The sequence below is a fragment of the Ammodytes marinus genome (assembly GCF_949987685.1).
Source record: "Ammodytes marinus genome assembly, chromosome: 14".
Classification (NCBI taxonomy): Eukaryota; Metazoa; Chordata; class Actinopteri; order Uranoscopiformes; family Ammodytidae; genus Ammodytes; species Ammodytes marinus.
The window spans coordinates 12739718-12762798 of NC_137218.1; the positions used below are offsets into that span (position 1 = coordinate 12739718).

At 43.6% G+C, this 23081-nt stretch overlaps 1 protein-coding gene and 1 long non-coding RNA gene across 2 annotated transcripts; both read left to right on the forward strand.

Annotated features, from left to right (window-relative positions):
- The first annotated feature begins 14714 nt into the window (after positions 1-14714).
- On the forward strand, positions 14715-15419 carry LOC307260528. Its single transcript, XR_013845190.1, has 3 exons — positions 14715-14850; positions 15085-15107; positions 15218-15419. It is a non-coding gene; the product is annotated as an uncharacterized lncRNA (long non-coding RNA).
- Positions 15420-16745: 1326 nt separating this feature from the next.
- asl (argininosuccinate lyase) lies at positions 16746-22550 on the forward strand. The gene is made up of 16 exons (XM_080041241.1): positions 16746-16939; positions 17155-17349; positions 18074-18157; positions 18800-18856; positions 18992-19089; positions 19208-19285; positions 19389-19466; positions 19553-19605; positions 19763-19825; positions 19960-20074; positions 20502-20586; positions 21015-21074; positions 21160-21243; positions 21569-21649; positions 21920-22026; positions 22201-22550. The coding sequence occupies exons 1-16, from the start codon at positions 16925-16927 to the stop codon at positions 22343-22345; spliced, it is 1398 nt and encodes a 465-aa protein (XP_079897367.1). The 5' UTR covers positions 16746-16924; the 3' UTR covers positions 22346-22550.
- The last annotated feature ends 531 nt before the right edge of the window (positions 22551-23081 follow it).

A 23081-nucleotide genomic window follows, 5' to 3' on the forward strand; every position in this document is an offset into this window, starting at 1 on the left:
CTGTCAGAGGGTATTTTGGTCTTTTCAGAAGATTTTACCGCATTTATTCGAGTCCACCTCTTCCTCTTCTTCTTGTGTAATGTTTTTTGGCGGTTGGCAAACAAGTTAAAGATGCATTACCGCCATATACTGGTATGGAGTGTGGCATAAATAACAACCTCGCTTAAAAAACAAACAAAAAAATAATAATAATACTAATTCAAATAAGAAACTATATTTTCAAAAACAAATTAGTTACCCTAAGAAAATGAAATAGAATTTGATGGACCTTATTGGAATTCTTTTGTAAAATATCTATTAACTCAAAACTTACTTTTTATTTTCTGAATTTTTCCCTCATCTGCCTTCTGTCTTCCTCATACCTCTCACACTGCATTGTAACATGCTATACGGTCTCTTCTTGCCCACATTCACATCCAGAGGTGGGTCGTAACGCGCTACATTTACTCCGTTACAAATACTTGAGTAACTTTTTGAATAAATTGTAATTTTAGGAGTAGTTTTATTGCAACATACTTTTACTTTTACTTGAGTAAACATTTGAAGAAAGAACGGTACTTTTACGCCGTTCCATTTGGCTACGTGACGGTCGTTACCTTATTTTTTTATATATTTTATTTATTACATGCGAGAGCTATTTCTCTCATGATTTCTCTCCCCGGGGACGTCTTCAGCCAACATCTCTATCACGTGACTATTTCAACCAATAAAAACCACATTACAAAAGCTTGCCAATCAAATGCAGCCACTTCAGTCACATGACAAGTGTTGTCATGTTGTCATAGGGCTCAACCATGGGCTCAACAATGTCCGCGGACTTTTTTAAAGGCTGCGGTTCTGCACCGATGTTGTGTCCGTGGCCGTGCCATGTAGGTTAAACGCATATAACACAGACTCCCACACACTCGCAATTACAGAGAAACTGTTCTTTTTTGACACATGTCCTGTTCTCCCTGTAGCCTACCCACTTCGCATGCCCCAGTCTGGCTGTGTGAGAGTCTGAGAGTGGTCTCTTTGTTCAGCCACTATACGTTAAGTGAGTGTGCCAGCAGGTTTTGATGTGTAACGAAGTTTAATTTTGTGTTTTATATTTTTGGGGCTAAACACAACCTAGATAATTTTCTCAGGGCCAGTGACATATTGTAGGAATTTGTTTTAACATGTGTATGTGCAAAACAATTGCAACAGTGTTATAAGTGTATTGGTTTTAATTAATATAATTTTGGACAAGCCTAATTTATTATCATTTTATTTGAAGGGTGATGTATTTAATTTGGCAGATAATTAATGTATTATTGTTTGAGTTCAAGGGTTATTCATTTGATTTTTAAATACCTTATTTATTGTTTTATTTAAAATTATGTTATTTAACATATCTTTATTTGAACATTGCTGTTTTATATTATGTTCGTGTCTATTCTGTACCGTTTGTGTTGCTCTGTATATTTCAAAAATAAATCTGGAGTCATTCAGTAGGCCTACTTGTACTCTTGAGTACTTGAGTAGTCTTTTCACTGCATACTTTTTTACTCTTACTCGAGTAATAATTTTTATGAGTACTTTTACTTCTACTTGAGTAATTATAATCTTAAAGTAACTTACTTTTACTTGAGTAAATTTTTTGGCTACTCTGCCCACCTCTGTTCACATCTACCAGTTTCGTGTTTACCTATTAAAAACAGTGTACTGTTCAGACCTGTGTGCCCAAATCTTAGTCTTGATAGCACCGACTCCTCTCTTCTGTTCTTACCTCCACATCTAATTTCTCCCACTTGCCTTTGCACTCTGTAGAACCATCTTCCTTTCCGCTCTTCCTCTCACTGCTTTTGCCATCTCCTATTCAGTCTTTGCTTAATAATGCCTTTAATTTCAGTTTTTATTTATCAATTGTGCTTTTTTTGGTAACATCTTTTGCCAGCTTATCTGCCATTTAATTTCCTCTTATCCCAATGTGTGCTGGAACCCATAAAAAACACTATAAGCCCCATCATTTGTATTCGGTATAATATTTGTTGAACCTCAATCAAAATATCTGGTCTGCTTTCGGAACGGTTGTACTGTAGACTCTTTAATGCTGAACTGGAATCTGAGCTCACCTTTTCCAAATGGAACTTTCATTATGTCATTATCAATTACTCTCTTGGCAATCTCATCCGCTTTGTCATATGGGCCTATACCCTCCATTCCATAGTGATCACTATACTAGTGCGGTTGTTTCCTCTCTCTAAATTAACGTATATAAAAATTGCAGCCATCACTGATCACTTGTAGCTATGTAGGCTTAGGCTATTTTACAGTTAGAAAACGGAAAAGTTAGGATGGCCCAACAGTTATCTTAAAGTTAGGAGGCTTTATTTAAGATTGTGTCAGTTAGGATGCTTCTGTAATACACTTTTCCTATCTTGACTTAAGATAGGAACATTGACTTAGGAACTGTTAATCTGTAATGGCTATTTTCCTAAATCAGGTCCTAACTCTAATTACCATGGTAACCATACAGTTAAGATAGGAATTGTGAGTTAGGAAGTTTCTGTAATACGGCCCCAGGAATCCAACAGAATTGTACATGAATTCCAGTTATTTTAATAACCAATAGTATCATACATATTTCAAACAACAAAGCATCCCTTATTGTTTCTTTTGATTTCAAGCTAAGAACTGCAGCCGAGTCTGAACAAATAACAACTATTTCAGGCCTTACCTCTTCTGTCTGTAAACATGAAATAATAGCAAATACTTCTGCTGTAAATACAGACAACCTGTTGGTCAATCTTTTGCATAAATGATCACATTAAACTCTGGTATAAACACTCAGTCCTGCTCCTTCACGACCACTCGCTGGATCCTTAGATCCATCAGTAAACACTTGCATAGCCTAATTATAAAAATTCCTCTTCAAATGCACTTGAACCAAACCTCCAATGTTTTCCTCATTCCTTTCAATCCATCCTCTCTTCTTTTCCAAAAGTTGTAAATCCACACTGGGTACTGTCAGAATCCATGGAGGAACATTACCCCACACAGTATTAGGACCACTGTCCAACACATTTAAACCATATTCTTAATATCCCAACCGAAATCCTTTACGTTTCCGCTTATTCCCAGCCAGCAGCACCTTTGTTACAGGCTGTTCTTCTCCAGACCCCTTTAGCTTGACCCAATATGCCAGTGACAACTTTGAGCATCTTAAGAACAATGGTAACTCACCAGCTTCTAGTGCATAGGAGTTGTTTTAAGAGCACCTATACAAAGTCTAAGAGCTCCGAAATGAATTATATCCAATTTTTCCAGGACACTCTTGGCTGCTGCACCTAGCCTATACACCCATCAATACATGATCTCATCAAGGCCCTATATGTTCAAAAGTGATTTTTTTATCTGCTCCCCATTAATAGCCAGATACTGATCTCAAGAGATTCAGCACTTCCTTACATTTTGTTTCAACCTGTTTATTCCATATACATTTCTCATCAAACCATAATCCCAAGTAGGCCTATTTGAACTCTGTTACCCTTACCATATTTTGGCCATACAATTTAAGTTGTTTGCCTTGTTCTCTTTGCACCGACTCACTCCTTCAGGTCAGCGGCAACTTCTTTGCCGTCAATCAAATACTGTGTCTATGTTTTTTGATGACCTGACTTGGCCAAATTATTGCAATTTTTATTCTGAAAATGATACTAAATTGGGCACATTTTATTTAGCACACTCATTTGATTGATGATGTGATTTAAAAAAAAAGAAATAGGCCTATTTTAATTTAAAAAAAAATGTCTTCCACGTTATGTGACCCAGTGACTCAAAATCAGCCACATACAATATTACTTTGCATGACACAGACGCAACTCTTTATATTTGAATAAAGTGCTTATTCTTTTTTATACTAATATCTTTTAATGGAAAACCATGTGTTTTTTCTTCAATAGCCTCTGTTTGGTGTGACGCTGTCTCGAATTTATTCCAGACGATGATATACTGTAGCAACCGGAGGAAGCGGCTGCTCTAGTTTAGTAGGCCTAGATGCGTTAGTGAATGCAAATGCATCATGGCACTGTTACCATTTTAGTGATCCCATATTTATGTTTTGGTATGTCTGTTGTTATGACAGCATTATTCCTTTATTTAGTCATGTTGCGACCATGATCAAGGTTTAGGTGTGAATTAATACAGCCTGGCCAAGTAACTCGGATTAATTGGTTGATTAAATGGCTCCCCCTGAGATTGTCTGGTGCTATTATCTGACTGAACTCAATCGAATACAGCTCTGCCGAAAAAGAATTCTGGATATGTTATCAAATCGCAGTTTATTTTTTTGTGTCTTTTTGGCCCGACAGTGTGAAGATTATACATTAAATAATTACCTACTCAGGAATATGCACCCAACCCTTAGTAATGATACTTTAATGGATGACTTGAATTATTTGATCGGTATTGGCAAGGTGAATTTGACACCCAACCTGAATTTTTCCAGTATAAAAAACAAAAACAAATGTAACTTCCTGTAATCCTGCACATGAGTTAGCCCCATGGACCTATAAAGAACAGGTGTTGTGCCCACTGCTGCATACAGCCGTTACCTCTGCAGAGCGAGTCCAGCACACTCCATCAGGACATGTTCCACTGTTTGCTTTTTGCCACACACCCCACACAGTCCATCTTCATGTTTCCCAATTTTGTGTAAGTCCCATGCAAGTCCACAATGCACCAACCTCAGTCTGGTCATCATGACAGTATGCCTCCTTTCTTTCCCCAAAAACACTGGCTATTTGTGACTGTTTTCTGCAAGCTGTAATAATGCCTCCCCTTCTTTTCCTGATCCCACTCCTCCTGCCACACAGCCATGATGTTCTTTTTGATGATTGACCTTCACTCAGTTAACCCCAGCCTCACTTTTACGTCCACCTCTTCCCTTCTTAAAGCCCTTTTCGCTGCCCCATCAGCTGTCTCATTCCCCTCTATCCCCACGAGCTGGGACCCACATGAACCCCACTGACTCTCCTGCCTGCTCAATCCTGTACATCAGGGTAAGAAGCTCCACCATGAGGTCCAGCCTGTGGTATAAACTGAAACCCCATCAGACACTCACTTATACTTGATAACATCCAAATCTGGGATGCTATTTGTTTGTCTGTGCTTGTGTCATTTTGTTTTTGTGCTCATGTTTTGTATTTTTCTTCTTTTAATGTTTATTTTTTTATTTCTACCTGCCAGGGACTAAAGGTGAACATTAGCCTGCATGGCTAAATCTGGCACATTTACATGTTGAACTTTGGTGCTCATGTCTATTAATGTGTGCTGTTCCTTTTAAATAAATAAATAAATAAAAAAAGCAAACCCAGACTTCCCAGTTCTTGGGTCTTGAGCCCCATCAGTGTAATGTACTGTCCCCAAGTGTTATTTAGCCTTTCCTTTACGATGCCCCCAAATGTTGCAGTTATCTCATAAGCTAACACACTTATATCTATCTCTGGCACCGCACTGGTAGAATCCATGGTGGTATAGCTGGCCAGTGAACTAGGGGCCACCCCCTCCTCCCCATCTCCTCATTGAATTTAAAAATGAAACCCTCCCTTTTCACTCTTGCTCCTCCCCAATCCCATGCACCTTCGGCAGTGGCGAAGTGGGTAGGGAGTTCGCCTCTGTTGTGCAGGGTAGGAGGTTCGATCCCCCGTCTCCCCGCCACATGTCGAAGTGTCCCTGGGCAAGACACTTAACCCCGAATTGCTCCCGATAGTTAGCTTAGTTAGCTAGTGCTAAGCCTACCCTGCGTGGTAGCTGCTGCTATCGGTGTATGAATGTGTGTGTGACTGGGTGAATGTGTACAAAAACAATGTAAAGCACTTTGAGTCTGTGATAAACGGAGATATAGTGCTATACAAGTCCATTTACCATACCTTCCAAAGCCATGCTGCCCCACATTCTCCCCTTGATGTCCCTTTAATTTACAGATATACTGCATTGCCAGCTTAGACCTTCTGATACCCATTGGGGTCTCCCCCATTTCTACAAGTAAGGCTGCGATTGGGGTGGAACGGAAGGCCCCACATACGACTCTCAGATCCTTTGCCTGCACTACATCGAGTAACTTGAGAAATGATTTTGCTGCCGTCCCGTAACACAAACACCCATAATCTATCCTCGATCTGACCATTGCCCTGTAAATCATTATCTGTGTATACCTGGCCAGCATCCCACAACCTTCCTGATAGGGACCGCTTGACATCTAAAAACTTTTCCACACTTTCTCACAACGCTGCTATAGACGTGCTTTTTATAAGTCAATCTTTCATCACAAACCACTCCCAATAATTTAAACTATTTTACCCTCTCTACTGCTTGTCCACATTAATAAACCTTGACACTCAGTTTTCTTATTGCCAAATACAACATATTTAGTTTTTCCGTTGATATCTTAAATCCCCACCTGCTTCCCCACTCCATTTTATTTAATGCCTCCTGTATTTTCTCTGTTATGTGTTTGATGTTCCTGCCTCTTTTCCACACTGTTCCGTCGTCTGCAAACAATGAGAAACCAAACCCTGATCCAATGTCTTTAAAAATGTAATTCACCATTACATTAAATAGAACCGGACTTATTACACTTCCCTGTGGTGTTCCATTCTCAATGCATGTGCCATTCGACATTGCCTCCCTTACCTGAATTACCCTGTTCTTTAAAAAGTCCTGTACCCAGTTCAGCATACGCCCTTGAATCCCTATCATATGGCTTAATGATGGGCCCCTCCCTCCACATCATGTCATAAGCCTTTTCAATATCCAAAACACTGCAACTACTCCCTCTTTATTAACCATGGCTTATCTTTACTGTTGTGACAGCTCGAGGTTGGACCCAAAAGCAGTACGGACACCAGGTAGTCAGTTAAGAACAATGTTTATTTAGGCTGGCAGGCAGGACACTGGACGGCTGAATGGCGTGGCGAGCAGAGGCAAGTGGATATCCGGAAACCCGCAGGCAGGCGAGCAGGTAAGGTGAACAGCGGAGGTAACTGGCACGGAAGAAAACAGGAACAGAGTTAGGACAAAACTCAAACTGGAGCGAGAAAGAAAACAATAAACAAAGATATCCGGATCTTGGATCATACCGCTCTGGAACGTAGTATACTCTGGCGCTGAATGACTGGAGTCCACAGGCTTAAGTAGAGAGACCTTGATTAGCCAAACGATCCACACCTTGGGCAGTCAGCTCAGGAGTGCTGCCACGCCCACATGCCAACAGAGACAGACAAGAGAAAAACACATATAGAGAAGGAGGAGAGACTGCCAAGCCGTGAGTCATGACAGTACCCCCCCCTCAATGACCGCCTCCAGGAGGTCTACCAGGCTTATCTGGGTGTTTGGCATAGAACTCCCGGAGGAGTGTGGGGTCCAAGATGAGGCCCCTGGCGATCCAGCTCCTCTCCTCTGGCCCATAACCCTCCCAGTCCACCAAGTACTGGTAGCCCCTCCCTCTGCGCCGAACGTCCATCACCCGGCTGACCGTGAAGGCCGGGTGACCATCAATGAGACGGGGGGGTGGTGGGGCGACGGTAGGCGGGCACAACTCACTGGATGAGACTGGCTTCAGTTGGGAGACGTGAAACGTTGGGTGTATCCTGAGAGACCGGGGAAGCTTAAGGCGAATGGCAGCAGGATTAATGACACTATCGACCTCGAATGGGCCAATAAATCGGGGAGATAGTTTCTTGGATTCACCACTAAGAGGGATGTCCCTGGAGTTAAGCCAAACCTTTTGGCCAGGTACGTACACTGGAGCTGGGATTCGCCGCCGATCGGCCAACCTCTGATTCTGCTCCCTAGTTCGTAGGAGGGCCGCTCTGGAATCCCTCCAGATCCTGCGGATCCTACGCAGGTTGTGCTGAACCGAAGGCACGGCGATCTCGATCTCCTGAGTGGGGAAGAGAGGTGGTAAGTAGCCCAGAGAAGCTTCGAAAGGTGTCATACCTGTAGCTGCCGACGTCAGGGAGTTGTGAGAGTATTCCACCCAGGTGAGATGGGAGCTCCACGAAGCTGGGTTGTGAGCACAGATGCATCTCAGAACCGTCTCCAGGTCCTGATTAGCCCTCTCAGTCTGGCCATTGGACTGGGGATGATGGCCGGAGGAAAGACTGACGGAGGCCCCCCAACGCCTGGCAAAACGCTTTCCAAACCTGAGAGGTGAACTGAGGCCCTCGATCCGAGACAATGTCCAGGGGGATCCCGTGGATCCGAAAAACATGGTTAACCACCAGCTCAGCAGTCTCCGCAGCCGAGGGTAGTTTGGGAAGGGCCACGAAATGCACCGCCTTGGAAAAACGATCTACAATGGTAAGAATGGTGTCATTACCGTCGGACGGTGGTAATCCAGTTACGAAGTCCAGAGCTATGTGCGACCACGGGCGACCAGGCACAGGGAGCGGATGCAGGAGCACGGCTGGGGGGCGATGAGTCGACTTGCCACGAGCGCAGATGGTACACGCCTTCACATATTCGCGCGTGTCGGCAGCGACGGACGGCCACCAGAAGTGGCGTTGGATCAGGGCCAGGGTACGGGAAACTCCAGGATGACAGGCGAAACGTGAAGTGTGACCCCACTTCAGCACCTGAGGACGAACAGGAACAGGTACAAACAGACAACCCGGAGGCCCACCCCCAGGACCGGGGTCCCCTTGGAGAGCCCCCTTAACCACGGACTCAATCTCCCACGTCAGAGAGCCCACCTGGCAGGACTGGGGAAGAATTGTATCCGGAACTGAGGGACTGCCGTTATCAGGGTTAAACTGTCTGGAAAGGGCATCAGGTTTAACATTCTTGCTACCAGGTCTAAACGTGAGGTTAAAGTTAAACCGACCAAAAAACAGAGCCCAACGTGCTTGGCGTGAGTTTAACCGTTTAGCAGTCTGAATGTAAGCCAGGTTCTTGTGATCTGTCCATACCGTAAACGGAGACGCCGCACCCTCCAGCCAGTGCCGCCACTCCTCCAGAGCCAGCTTAACGGCTAGCAACTCTCTGTTGCCGACGTCGTAGTTCCTCTCCGCAGGAGACAGCTTCTTGGAGAAGAAGGCACAGGGATGAAGCTTGTTGTCTCCTTCGGCTCTCTGCGACAACACAGCTCCCACTCCAAGATCCGAAGCGTCCACCTCGACGATGAACTGACGAGCTGGGTCGGGCTGCACCAGGATGGGAGCTGAGGAGAAGCGTCTCTTCAGCTCGCAGAACGCATCCTCGGCTGCAGGCGACCAGACAAATGGAACAGACGGAGAGGTTAGCTTAGTGAGTGGTGCTACTACCTGGCTGTAGTTCCTCACGAACCGTCTGTAGAAGTTGGCGAAGCCCAAGAATCTCTGGAGCTGCTTCCGTGAGCCAGGCTGCGGCCATTCCGTAACTGCCTGGACCTTGGCTGGGTCGGCCCGCACCTGTCCGCACTCCAGGATGTACCCCAGGAACGACACTGAGGAGACATGGAACTCACACTTCTCTTGTTTAACAAATAGTTTATTCTCCAACAACCTCTGGAGGACCTGGCGCACGTGTACAACGTGCTCCTCAATGTTGCGGGAAAAAAATCAGGATATCATCAAGGTAGACAAACACAGAGTGGTTCAAGTAGTCCCTAAGCACGTCATTTATCAGGGCTTGGAAAACTGCTGGGGCATTGGTAAGACCAAAAGGCATGACCAGGTACTCGAAGTGACCTAAAGGGGTGTTAAACGCAGTCTTCCACTCGTCCCCCTCCCTGATGCGGACCAAATGATAGGCGTTGCGTAAATCAAACTTAGAAAAAACAGTAGCCCCATGGAGTGGATCAAAAGCAGAGTTAATCAGTGGCAGGGGATATTTGTTCTTTACCGTAATATTGTTCAAACCCCGAAAGTCAATACATGGTCTCAGAGTCTTATCCTTCTTAGCCACAAAGAAAAAAACAGCTCCTAATGGAGAGGAGGAAGAGCGGATAATACCTGAGTCCAACGAATCCGTGATGTATTTCTCCATGGACTCGCGTTCCGGAGCTGAGATATTGTAGAGCCGGCTGGTGGGATAGGTGGCGCCAGGCAGCAGGTCGATGGCGCAGTCGTAAGGTCTGTGAGGAGGTAAGGATAAGGCCCGGTGCTTGCTGAACACCTCGGCCAGGTCGTGATACTCCCGAGGAACAGAGGACAAGTCAGGAGGTTCTGGTGAGGCGACACACTCCTTAACGGAACCTGGGGGCTGCGCTGATCTGAGACATGTAGCATGGCAGAAAGAGCTCCAACTAGCTATCTTCCCAGTGGCCCAGTCAATCACAGGGTTATGTACCTGTAGCCACGGAAGCCCGAGCACTAAGGGAGCATGTGTGGAGGGCATAACATGGAACGTTATACTCTCCCTGTGGTTGCCAGCCAACAGGAGAGGCAACTGCTGCGTTTGCTCGGAAATAAGGGCCAAAACCTCACCATTGAGTGCATTAACTTTGAGCGGTGGAACAATGGGATTAGTGACTATCTGACAGTGCTTCACAAAACTAGCGTCAAGTATATTAGAGTCAGAACCTGAATCAACTAGGGCCGTAAGTTGATAAGTATTCCCGTTAAGGAAAATACTAGCTTCAATGTTAATGCGTCTTCGGGGCAAACAGGGCAATACTGTGCTACTCACCAGAACCCCGTCTGCGACTGGTGAGGGCTTGGGTTTAACCGGCGGGGGCACCTAGCCCATTGATGTCCAGGTTCTCCACAGTAGAGGCACAATCTACCCTCGAATCTCCTATTCCGTTCGGAGGGCGCGAGCCGGTTCCGACCCAACTGCATGGGCTCCTCTGTAGACGACGGAGGAAGAGCAGGAAACACAGGCGACTCACTGGTGCGATGGCTGGGGGCATGTCCAGTGTCAGTGGAAGAGGAATGAAAAGGTCCAAGAGAGCGACCGGTCCTTTCCCTACGACGCTCTCGGAGGAGATTGTCCAGTCTAATAGCTAGAGCTATGCGTTCATCTAAATCAGCTGACTCATCTCGCACAGCTAACTCGTCTTTAACGGAATCAACTAATCCGTTGAGAAAAACCCCCTGTAACGCCTCGTCGTTCCACCCCGTCTCCACTGCTAATGCCCTAAACTCCACCGAATATTCTGCAACACTGCGAGACCCCTGTCGTAGTTGAAGTAGGCGCTTAGTAGCGTCCCTACCCCGGACCGGGTGGTCAAAAACCTTCTTCATTTCAGCTACGAAGCTAGGAAACGAAAAACATACGGCGGACTGCCTCTCCCACACTGCAGACGCCCAAGTCAAAGCATGTCCAGAGAGTAAGCCTATGACGTAACTAATCTTGGCTCGGTCCGAGGCATACGAGCTGGGTTGTAGTTCAAAAACTAAAGAGCACTGGAGGAGAAACGACTTGCATACCCCAAAACTCCCGGCATAGCGCTCCGGTGCGGAGACACGAGGCTCTCGGGCAGGCAGAGTGACAGGTGCTGCACCTGGGTCGGGTTGACCAGGATCTAGATGCGTGACGACTCCGTGGAGCTGTCCTCCCAACGCTGCCACGTTCGCGGTGAGTACCTTCAGCGAGGAGATAACGTCTCGGAGAGCCACTTCATGTTGTCCCACAAGAGTGCCTTGTGCTCCCAACGCTTGGTGTAGCCTGTCCGTATCCGCTGGGTCCATGTTGGCCAGAGTATTCTGTTGTGACAGCTCGAGGTTAGACCCAAAAGCAGTACGGACACCAGGTAGTCAGTTAAGAACAATGTTTATTTAGGCTGGTAGGCCGGCAGGCAGGACACTGGACGGCTGAATGGCGTGGCGAGCAGAGGCAAGTGGATAGCCGGAAACCCGCAGGCAGGCGAGCAGGTAAGGTGAACAGTGGAGGTAACTGGCACGGAAGAAAACAGGAACAGAGTTAGGACAAAACTCAAACTGGAGCGAGAAAGAAAACAATAAACAAAGCTATCCGGATCTTGGATCATACCGCTCTGGAACGTAGTATACTCTGGCGCTGAATGACTGGAGTCCACAGGCTTAAGTAGAGAGACCTTCATTAGCCAAACGATCCACACAATGACGGATTACCGCATGGGCAAAGTGGGCACATGTCCAGGGCCCTGGCCAATAGGGGGGCCCTTGATTTTTTTTTTTTAATTAAAATTTTTTGACGGGGGTTTCCCCCCTGGGAATGGGTCGTAAAAAGTCGGGTTGTTTTATAATCGGGGTCTTATATTCGGCCGGGACAAGCGTGTGTGCGCTTGGATAGAGAACGATGTGTCTAGAGAAAAAAAGGCACGGGAAATGGCCAAAGAGCTCCACATCCCCACTGAAATCAAAGCCTCGACTCATTGTGTTGCGAGTCAACGTGTCAGAGGCACGAATCGGTACAGCGATCGACCTACAGTGGCTTTTCTGCTGTGGCAGTTGTAGTGAGGAGAGTTTGCCAACTGTGCGTTGGCGTGGTGAAATTGGTTTCATATTCGACATTCGTCTATTTGGAGGAAATTTGTGTTGTTTTCGTGACGCTATTACAGTTACAACCCCGGAAAATAGACGAATGTCGAATATGAAACCAATCTCACCCCGGTCTGTGCGTTCCCTTTACGCACCAGTACCAGTGTAACGAGCGAGGCGGTTGTTTCACTTTACAGTTAGTCGGCAGTGAGATTGGGGTATCCAGGCTCGGGACATGCAATCAGATCGCGGAGCCTGTCCCCTCGACACCTGTTAACGTGCAGGAATCCCCTGTGATCATTTAGTTTTAAACCACAGAGTGTGTCTGTCTCACTGTGAACGACACCAACACAGCGTTTCACCGGGTGACGCGCTGCTTCGCTCAGACATTGAGTGTAGGCTCCGAGGGGGGCAAGGGTTGGCCAAAAACAGGCGCAGAGATCTTACAAAGGCAAAAAAAATCTGCTCGCGCGCTTAGCGCGCGCTCGCATCGTCGGTGTCTCTGCCCCAATCTAACTGTTTAGTAGGCTTCGGCGCAAAGAATCTCTTTCTCTTGCGCAGCACCAGAGAGACTTTATAGAATTGTATTTCGCTCTATCTCTCTCTTTCTCTCTCTAGGCCGTGCACTGCATTATAATGTGTGTGATTGTGGATTGCACGGTGTGCTAGTGCGTGTATTTGCGTGTTGGTAGGGGTCCATGACTGGTTTGTGTCCAGGGCCCGTGGTCATGTTAATCCGTCCTTGGATCCACACCTTGGGCAGTCAGCCCAGGAGTGCTGCCACGCCCACATGCCAACAGAGACAGACAAGAGAAAAACACATATAGAGAAGGAGGAGAGACTGCCAAGCCGTGAGTCATGACATTTATATCCGAATCCAGGGAGATCACAGAATCCATGGTATTTCTTCCTCTGCTAAACCGACTTTGCATTAGCGTGAACCACCCCTCCTTCTCCAGTTTGTATAAAAATCTATCTGTCACCATTCTTTCCATTATTTTACACATCACTGCTGTTAGTGCAATAGGTCTATGACCCTGAATGCTCTGCTTCTTCGTGGCTTTAAAATTGGGACAACCACTGCCTGCTTCCTTCCAAACATTATTCATAAGTGCTAACATTTCTTCCACCACTGGATCACCTATAGTCTTTTAAATACCTCATAGTTTATGCCAACCTTCCCTGGTGCAGTCCCCCCCCCCCCCTCCCCTTATTTATGGCTCTGCGCAGCTCTTCCACTGAAATGTACAAATTAACACAATCAGTATTATCGTCATTCACCCCAAGTTTAAATATGTGTTGTCTTAGCGTCTCATTCCTCTTTCTCATACCTTCCTCTCCAATGTTTGCTCCACTATGTACATCCTTAAACTTACTTTCACACATTTGGGCATATCACTCCTCGCTATAACTCCCTTTTCCTCCAATACTGGCATTCTCCTTTTCCTTACCACTCCTGACATATGTTGAACTGCTGCCCATATTTCTCCAACTGATGTATCCACGCCCAATTTCCACAATATCTTCTCCAGCACTCTGTTTTTGCAACCTTAATTAATCTTCTTGACTTAGGCCTCAGCCTTTTGTACTCCATTGCATTATTCTCTGTCGGGCACCTTCTTAATAGTCTATATGCACAGGTCATCATTGCTTCATCACAAGCCCTATTCCACCATGGCACACTTACTCTAGCTTTAGGGTTTTTCTTTAAAAGGATGAAGGGACCAGGATGCACGGGGCACAGCATTATATAGCTAGTAAGTCTCAATACTGCCACCCTGTGCCCAGACTGCCACACTACCCGTTGCAAACCACCCGCAATCCCATTCCCAAGTAGCCTACTACATTTGTAGGCCTAAGTGTTATATTCAACAAAAACAGGTAGGCCTCTATATCAACCATCGGCTGCGTTCCAAATCACATACTCTTTCTTTTTACTACACAACTAAAGTAGGCTACAGAAGAGTTTAAGGGGCCACAGGTGAGAAAACAAATCAGATAAGGAAGATTTTTTTTTTCATTATGTTCGAGAAATGTCAACAATAAAGACGAATAGGCCTACTTCAAAATGCTATTAGAGTTAGTGGGACATTTATGTATTTTCAGCATACTACAATTCTTGACTTGAATGTATTGGGACATCCTAAATCTTTTTCTGGCATACTAAATAGTAGGGAAGTATGGGGATTGGAACGCAGGGATCATTGGTTGAAAACCGTAACACACCAAGTGGAAACTGCTGTCCAATCAAGGTGGCGTTGAAACCATAAACATGTAGCCTATAAATACGCCGTCACGAAGGCATGACGGCCACAGCGGAGACGAGTCTATAGCGGTCGGCAGAGCCTTGGCTGTTGTTTCTCAATACAAAGTACATCGTCTTCTTCTGAACTCAACTGATCTCCTTTGTTTTCAGCCTTCCCTTCTAGATATGAGAGCTAAGGTTTGTGTTTTATGTCCTTCTAGTCAAATAATCACAGTTTTCAGTGCTGCTCATCTGCTAGCTAGTTAGCTTTATAGCAAGCCTGAGCAGGTGGGCGGGCTAGCATGGCATGACAAATAGCGTTCAGTTTTTATTTTGCCATGCTCGTGTCTTTAACTTGAGTGGACTTCTCTATGACTGTTAACTGTATGAATCAACGAGAAAGTAACTTTTTGTTGTGTTTCTCTTTCGCAGTGGAAGAAGAAGCGCATGCGCAGGTAATATTGTGTTGCGTGTGCTTTGCAGTAGTAATACATTCTTATCATTTGCGCATTTATACCTTTCGAGAGATTTCCCTCTTGATTTTCTCTCGTTATCTATTTTCTAGGCTGAAGCGCAAAAGGCGAAAGATGAGGCAGAGGTCTAAGTAAGCTGTTCTCTCGACAACCAGAGCTGTGAGCTCAGCTGGAGACCCAGGGCCAGGACGCTCCCGATGTCAAGTCCGATACCAGTTGTGCGCATGGAGCTGAATTGAGACGTGCTGGATGACAGGCTTTTCCCTTGGGACATTCTGGACTCTTTCTTCTTGATTCCTCGACTTTGTGTCATATTATTATACCGATTAAAATATTTTTGGTTTAAAATTGATTTTGCAGAACTTTTTTTCATCTGATTCCAAACCAGCCATTTCATCGGAAGTGCACCTGCTATAATGTTAGTTCATTCTGTAAGGGTGAAAGATTTGTGGCATATGCCGGTTCTCTTGAGGTGGCTAAATGTCAAGTAACTGACATGTCAGCGTGTTAACAAACCAGTGTTGGAAGGATTCAGGTTCTATACTAGAGCCGAGTGTTCTAATTGTCCATTACAGGTGAAGAGCATGCATTTAAATATTCCTGAATACCAAATGGGTGAAACAAAATATTCAGTAAAAGTCCTTATGCCGAACACGGCCCATTACCCAGTGTTTTGGATCATTATTACTGATGCATTGATGGTGAGGGTCAAATTGAAGTAACTTGAAATTCATTTAGTTCTGGGTAATATAATCTGCACTAACAATGTATCAAATTTTTGCAGTAAGTAACATTTAATGAGGCTTCAATACACAAATGTTGTAACCCAAGCTTCATGACAAATGCATTGAACTAAAGGTAATTCCAAGTCTACGGAAGCTTGGTGCTCAACACAGGCAAGCATAAAGTGTTATTCTACTTTAAATTATATGCTTAACAAAATGAGCCCACTTTCTACTACTAAGCAAATATTTGATTTTATATAGCCAGAAATGTTAGGGGGAAAAAATAGCTTTTATGGAAGTTACACTTCATAAATGCTAAGGTGAAAAGCCATTTTAATTCATAACGACCATGAATGTAGTTGTGAAAATATAAAGTGGGCTAATATCTTGTAAACATTAGAGCATATTTTCAGATGAATAACAGTTTATAAATTAACGTATGAGATGACATAAGTTTTAAAACAGCAAATTAAAACCCATTTTCCTGTCACATTAGGCTATGTAAAATATAGTTTTATTAATTTTAATGTGCTTTAGTTTAAAGGGCTGATTATAGGCTACTTGATGTAGGTTTTATGAAGACATTCAGCTGAAAAGCAGAGACAAAACATTGTGATACCATTTTGGAGGTTTACTGTGTAGGCATGTGACAACAAGCCTATTTACAATCAGGAGAGAGGGGGAAACGGGGAAGCTATGAGTTTACAAATCCCAGTTTCTTTATAGGTCCGTGGCCCATGGTTGAGGAAGTTGAGGCCTACTATCCCTATGGTTGAGGCCAGCACTCTTCCCGCCTTTGGTGGGCACAGCCAGCACAGCTCCAGTTACGCATTACGTCATGTGAAGTGAAGCGTCGAACGTCTTCGGTGACGTCTTTTAAAGGGAAACGCACACACGCACATTTCAAGTAAAAACTGCCTCGTTCTTCTCGCCTCCACCTCTCATTCAATAGATCCATGCCCTCATAGCTCCGGTGTTGAATTCTGTCCGGTGGTGTTCAACGCCCCCCCCCTCAAAGGAAAACAAAAACAGTTCACCTGACAAAGCCGCTACAGACATCCGCCGTCGATAAACATGGCCAATGCAGAGGTAAGGCAAACGTCTCTCTCGACCAGCTACATCCACATGTTGTTTTAACACCCAGCTGGACTCTTGAGCTAAAGCTGTCAAACTGGGACCGCACTTATAGGCTACTTAAATTATGTTAGCTAACGGTCAACACTGTATTATATCTGCACGTGTTGTAGCTATAGCGTTAATGTAGCGTTGTACACATTATTTCCTTGGTCTCCTGTTCCTATTAGGGGAGTAAACTTTGGGGAGGTCGTTTCGTGGGAGACACTGATCCTGTCATGGAGAAGTTCAATGCGTCCATCGCTTATGACCAGAGGATGTGGGATGCTGATATCCGAGGGAGTAAGGCGTATGTGAAAGCTCTGGAAAAGGCTAAGCTGGTCACCATGGACGAGATGAACCAAATACTGCACGGGATGGAACAGGTGATCACTTAAACACACACACACACACACACACACACACACACACACACACACACACACACACACACACACACACACACACACACACACACAGAGAACTGCACTCTGCTTCTTCTGGGGAGATACACTTTAAACTTCAAGTTTACTAGACTGCCACAGCAGAAGTCCAGGCTGAAACTTGATCTGATCACAGTCCTTTCACACTTGTATGCAAAGAAATACACCCCTGTTGGATTGTGTGAGTATGTTTGTCACTGTCGCGTCGCCCGACTATACTAGATGCATGTTCATAGATGACAGCTGAAAATGTGCCATGGCGCAGCATTCCTCTCTGTTTACTGCTGAGTCTATGGTGAACAATACTACCATCATGTCAGCTGCCAAACAGCTTCAGTGATTCTTTCAGTGTCAGGTCACAGTTCGGGTTGCACTCTCTACCCTGATGTATTGCTTTGTGACACTAGGCCACCAATACAATACAGAAACACAAATGATGTTAATAATAAGTGAATTCAGTGGGTGCATATACAAACCCCCGGCCTCTGTTGTGCAGAATGTATTATACAGTATGTGTGGGTATGCTTTGTATAACATTTTAAGTAACTGTTTAGTTTGTGATCTTTGCAAGAACAATAAAAAGCCAAGCTGCAGTTTATTTTAGAAATGTGTTGCAAAGTAAAACTATTTCATTGCTCTGTGTTTGTATTTTTTCAATAACCTCCAGATTTATGAAGAGTGGTCCAAAGGTGTTTTTGTGATCAAACCTGGAGATGAAGACATTCATACTGCAAATGAGCGCAGGCTAAAGGTGAGATTGTGCTTGTTGGTTGTTTATAACTCTGCAGGAGTGAGTGAACTACATTTACAGTAATTAGCTTTGTGAGTACAATATTATAATAACCAATGACAATGATGGTCAAAAGTCTGAAAATAAGCACATATTATAAGCTATAACAGTGTTGTCCTTTTTAACTTGCAATTTTCATTATATTTACTTCTTTTATTATGTTTTTAAATCGAGTTTTAATTTTTAATTTTTATTTATTTTTTAATTTTTAATTTATTTATTTTTTATTTGCTTCTTTTATTCGCTTTTAAATGTTTTATAATGTGTTTTATGTATTCTAATCTTGCCCCTGTAAAGCACTTTGAGTGGCCTTGTGTCTGAATTGTGCTATATAAATAAACTTGCCTTGCCTTGCCTTGTTTTTGCTCTTTTCATGGAAATTGTTGTAAAAAAAAAGGAAAGACAATAGAGTGTGCCCAACCTTTGTAGTGTCAACATCACAAGGAGTATTTGGGAAAACAGTCAAGCAGGAACTAAGGAATGATTTTAGTATTTTTTATTCTTTATGCTAAAAAGTAAACATACTGTTTTCATTTGGCCCTGAAGGCTTGGTGATGGCTGTGATGAGTGATGTTAAAGTCCTTTCACTGCCCGTTCTTTCAGGAGCTCATTGGTGTAGCTGCAGGGAAGCTGCACACCGGCAGGAGCAGAAACGACCAGGTATAGTCTTTACAATAGTAAAACTGCAATGACTGAATTCTTATTCAGGGTTTCAGCCATTATATTTATTTATTGTAATGACTAGCTGCTAAAGTATCATGGGATATGGGCTATGTGTGTGTTTGCGTTGACCAGGTTGTCACTGACATGAGGCTGTGGTTGCGAGATGCCATCTCAACCCTGACCGACAATGCCCTGCAGCTCGTATCTACCATGGTGGAGCGGGCAGCTGCGTAAGACAAATACACATTAGTTCACACAAAAACACATGTTGGCTGCTGTGTTTAAAAAAAAAAAAAAAAAAATGTATTTGCCCTCTGGTGTCTTTCTCCCCATGTCTCTGAACCTCAGAGAAATTGACGTCCTGTTTCCTGGTTATACGCACATGCAGAGAGCTCAGCCAATCAGATGGAGCCACTGGATTCTAAGGTGACCTTCTATGAAGCAGAACCTACTCTGCCATGTTTTTCGGTACATTAGATGATGTATTATTGCTCATGTCCATCTCCTGTTTCCCTTTGCCCTCTCTCAGCCATGCTGTTGCCCTGAGCAGAGATGTAGACCGGCTTCAGGAGATTAAGAAAAGAGTTAATGTTTTACCTCTCGGCAGGTACTCTTCAAACTCGCACTCGCAGTCTGAAAATGATTTTCTGATACACGCCGTTCAGATACTGAAACATTTTTTGTCTTTTTCAGCGGGGCCATCGCTGGGACCCCGTTTGACATCGACAGGGAGCTGCTTCGGAAAGGTCACGAATCCTAGCCAAAATGAAATTAACCTCCTGTAAAAAGTGTTTGAAAGCCCTTCTGTTACAGCTGTCTTTTCCTTGTGTCGTGTGTATTTATGAAATGTGTATTTTTTTAGAAAACTGAAACTATATTATTTTTCCTCATCTGGATCTGTAGAGTTGAACTTTGATGTTATCAGTCTTAACAGCATGGATGCCACGGGCCAAAGGGACTTTGTTGGTACGTAAACCGTGCACGTCAGTATGCTCTCATGCATAAAAGGATTACGAACAAGAATTTTTTTTCTCTAAGTTTCTCTTAGTGTTTTTGTGTGTGTGTGTGTGTGTATATGTGTGTGTGTGTGTTTTCTTTAGCGGAGTTCTTGTTCTGGGCTTCATTGTGTTTGACTCATCTCAGTAAGATGGCTGAGGACCTGATGCTGTACAGCACCAAAGAGTTCTCCTTCATCGCGCTCTCTGATGCCTACAGGTCAGTTTGCTCTTTAATTTGTGACGCTAAAATGCTGTTTGCAGATGATCTCAGCACTGCTCAGCTGTAAATTACATCATTATCATGTGGATCCCATAAATAAAATGGATTATTATATTTATTATATTAACCAGGATCAAAATAAAAGAAGGCAGATATTTATTTATTTATTATTTTTTTAAAGTAAAGATGCCTTTCATCAAATAATTTGTTGTGCAGTGGAAGCCCATGTTTTATTTTCTTGTGTGTGTGTGTGTGTGTGTGTGTGTGTGTGTGTGTGTGTGTGTGTGTGTGTGTGTGTGTGTGTGTGTGTGTGTGTGTGTGTGTGTGTGTGTGTGTGTGTGTGTGTGTGTGTGTGTGTGTGTGTGTGTGTGTGTGTGTGTGTGTGTGTGTGTGTGTGTGTGTGTGTGTGTGTGTGTGTGTGCAGCACCGGCAGCAGTCTAATGCCCCAGAAGAAGAATGCTGACAGTCTGGAGCTGATCAGGAGTAAAGCAGGTCGTGTCTTTGGCAGCGTAAGCGTAACCTCAGACTTAAAAAAAAAACATTTTTGTCAAACCATATATTTATCTGTTCGCTGGAGGCCCCAAGCTGCCAGTTAATGTTGTGTCCCAAAAGCTCATACCCATGGCCTTTTTGTTGGTCCGATGATTTTCAAATCTAAATGTTTGAAGTGCATTAACCGCAGAAGTCTCACTCCTTCCACCCTCTGCTTGAAGCTTTCAACGTGGAAAGCCAGCGCCCTCATGTGCCTTGAAGCTATCACTAGGTTTTCTACTTAATCAAACCTGGCAGTCCACAGTGTAAAAGTCATTCGACTAATCAGAGCTTTTACCTTTCAGATGAAGAGACGCAAATTCAGACCCACTTTTCTGCCTTTTTAAAATAATTGTATAACTCATTGCAGTTTTCTTATCAAACTCAATTGTGTGCTGTATTTCAGTGCGCTGGGTTCATGATGACACTGAAGGGTCTGCCCAGCACCTACAACAAAGACCTGCAGGTATGATTGTTTGTCTCAAGGGAAGGGCATTTTTCGTGGATAGTGTTTTGTCAAGCTGTCCCTTGTCCTTGTCATTCATCTTCAGGAGGATAAGGAAGCCATGTTTGACTGCTATGATACTGTTCACGCTGTGCTGCAGGTGACAACTGGAGTCATGTCAACTCTAAAGGTCAGATATTTAAGTCACTGTTTTTTATTTTTTTTTAAATACAAGAATACACTGCTTTGATCTCATGGGTAGGGTACATGGGTTTCGTATCTAAATTTTAATTGTTGTTTTTATTTTGTAGACACCCTTGACATCTTGACTTTTGACCAACTATATCAATTTGCACTATCTTGTATTCAGACCAATGTCAGAGCACTGTGTACAATAGTTTCTGATATTTCTACTGGTTCAAAATGTTCTTTTAATGCTTAACAAAATGCTGCTTTAGACCTCAAAAGACAAAATTACAATACTTTTATGTCTGATGATGTTTCTCCTGTTTCAGATTAACCAGAGTGTGATGGAGGCAGCACTCAGTCCTGACATGTTAGCTACGGACTTGGCCTACTACCTCGTGAGGAAGGGGGTGAGTAGTGTTTAAGTATATATTTCCATCCAAATCCATTCAAAAGAAAAGAAAAGAAAAGTCAGTGTTTATGCCAGTAACAGAGGCTGGTATGTAACTAGCAATTATAGCATTTGTTTATTTTTTTAATAATTATTGGCGACCCAATTTTAAAGAACCACAGATAATAGAAAAAGAATGGATGAAATAATGCTTTATATGTGGTGTAGTTTTAAACAGCAGGATGTTTTTTCATGTATGTTTGTGTCATAATGTAACTCTGTGTTGCAGGTGCCATTCAGAGAGGCCCATGGTCTCTCTGGCAAAGCTGTGTTTACAGCTGAATCCAAAAATATCCTCCTGAATCAACTCACTGTGGAAGACCTGAGAGCTGTCAGGTGACTTGCTTCCTCTTATTCACACACACACACACACACACACACACACACACACACACACACACACACACACACACACACACACACACACACACACACACACACACACGCACAAAAACCTCTCTCACGATTGACTCAATTTCCCCTTTCTCTTGTCTGTATTTATGGTTTTAGCCCTCTGTTTGAAAGTGACGTATCCGCAGTGTGGGACTACAGGAGCAGTGTGGAGCAGTATAGCGCCCCTGGAGGCACAGCAAAGAGTAGCGTTGCTGCACAGGTGGAGCAACTGAGGAACTGGCATCAGAAACGGGCACAGTGACCTCGACCTGTTGTCAGCTTTCACATTTGAATCAGGTTTACTGCAACAGTTAAGATGACTAAGAAATGTCAGACTGAGGTCAAATGGGCTTTTTTATATGACTTGAAAACCATGTTGCCTTTCACACATGTGGCATGTCAGTAGGTTAACATGCAACCTCGGAATGTTACAATTGATCACGCATCAATCTGAAGTGTTACAAAGGACCTGACAATAAAAAAACGTTACTCAAACATTGTGTTAGAGCCTGATCCATTCAGTCCGACAGATTTATGCCACACAGGTATCATACTGTCCTTTTTAATTGCCTCCTGTTAAGACCCAAACAGACTCAAGATGGGGTTTTTTGCTCAACACCATGAAAATGGGTAAACGTAAAGGGCTTCCCATGAGTAATAACTATGGGGCTTCTAATTGTATGTTTAATTTAATGGTAACACATTTGATTCTATAGACAATAGAACAGGTTGAAGAAGTTATTTTAGGGTATTTGTACAAAATGTACCTTAACAAAGAGATCAGGTTCAGATATCATGAGCAGGAAAGGAGAAGAAGTTGTTACTATCTCAAATTAACATGTTTAATTACATTTAGACTTAAAATCTATCTGGGCAACAGTACAAATAAAAATATACATGACAAGTAAAGAAGAAACATTGGTTAGTGAAAAAGTCCCTCAGCTTGTTACTTAACTTATTCTAAACCCCTAATCCAACAATTTTTATTCACACTTCTT

Bases quoted from the DNA above. Each gene is read 5' to 3' on its own strand.
- asl (XM_080041241.1), top strand. The intron at 18,158-18,799 runs GTGAGATTGTGC...CCGTTCTTTCAG, and splicing joins CAAATGAGCGCAGGCTAAAG to GAGCTCATTGGTGTAGCTGC. The intron at 21,075-21,159 runs GTATGATTGTTT...ATTCATCTTCAG, and splicing joins CCTACAACAAAGACCTGCAG to GAGGATAAGGAAGCCATGTT.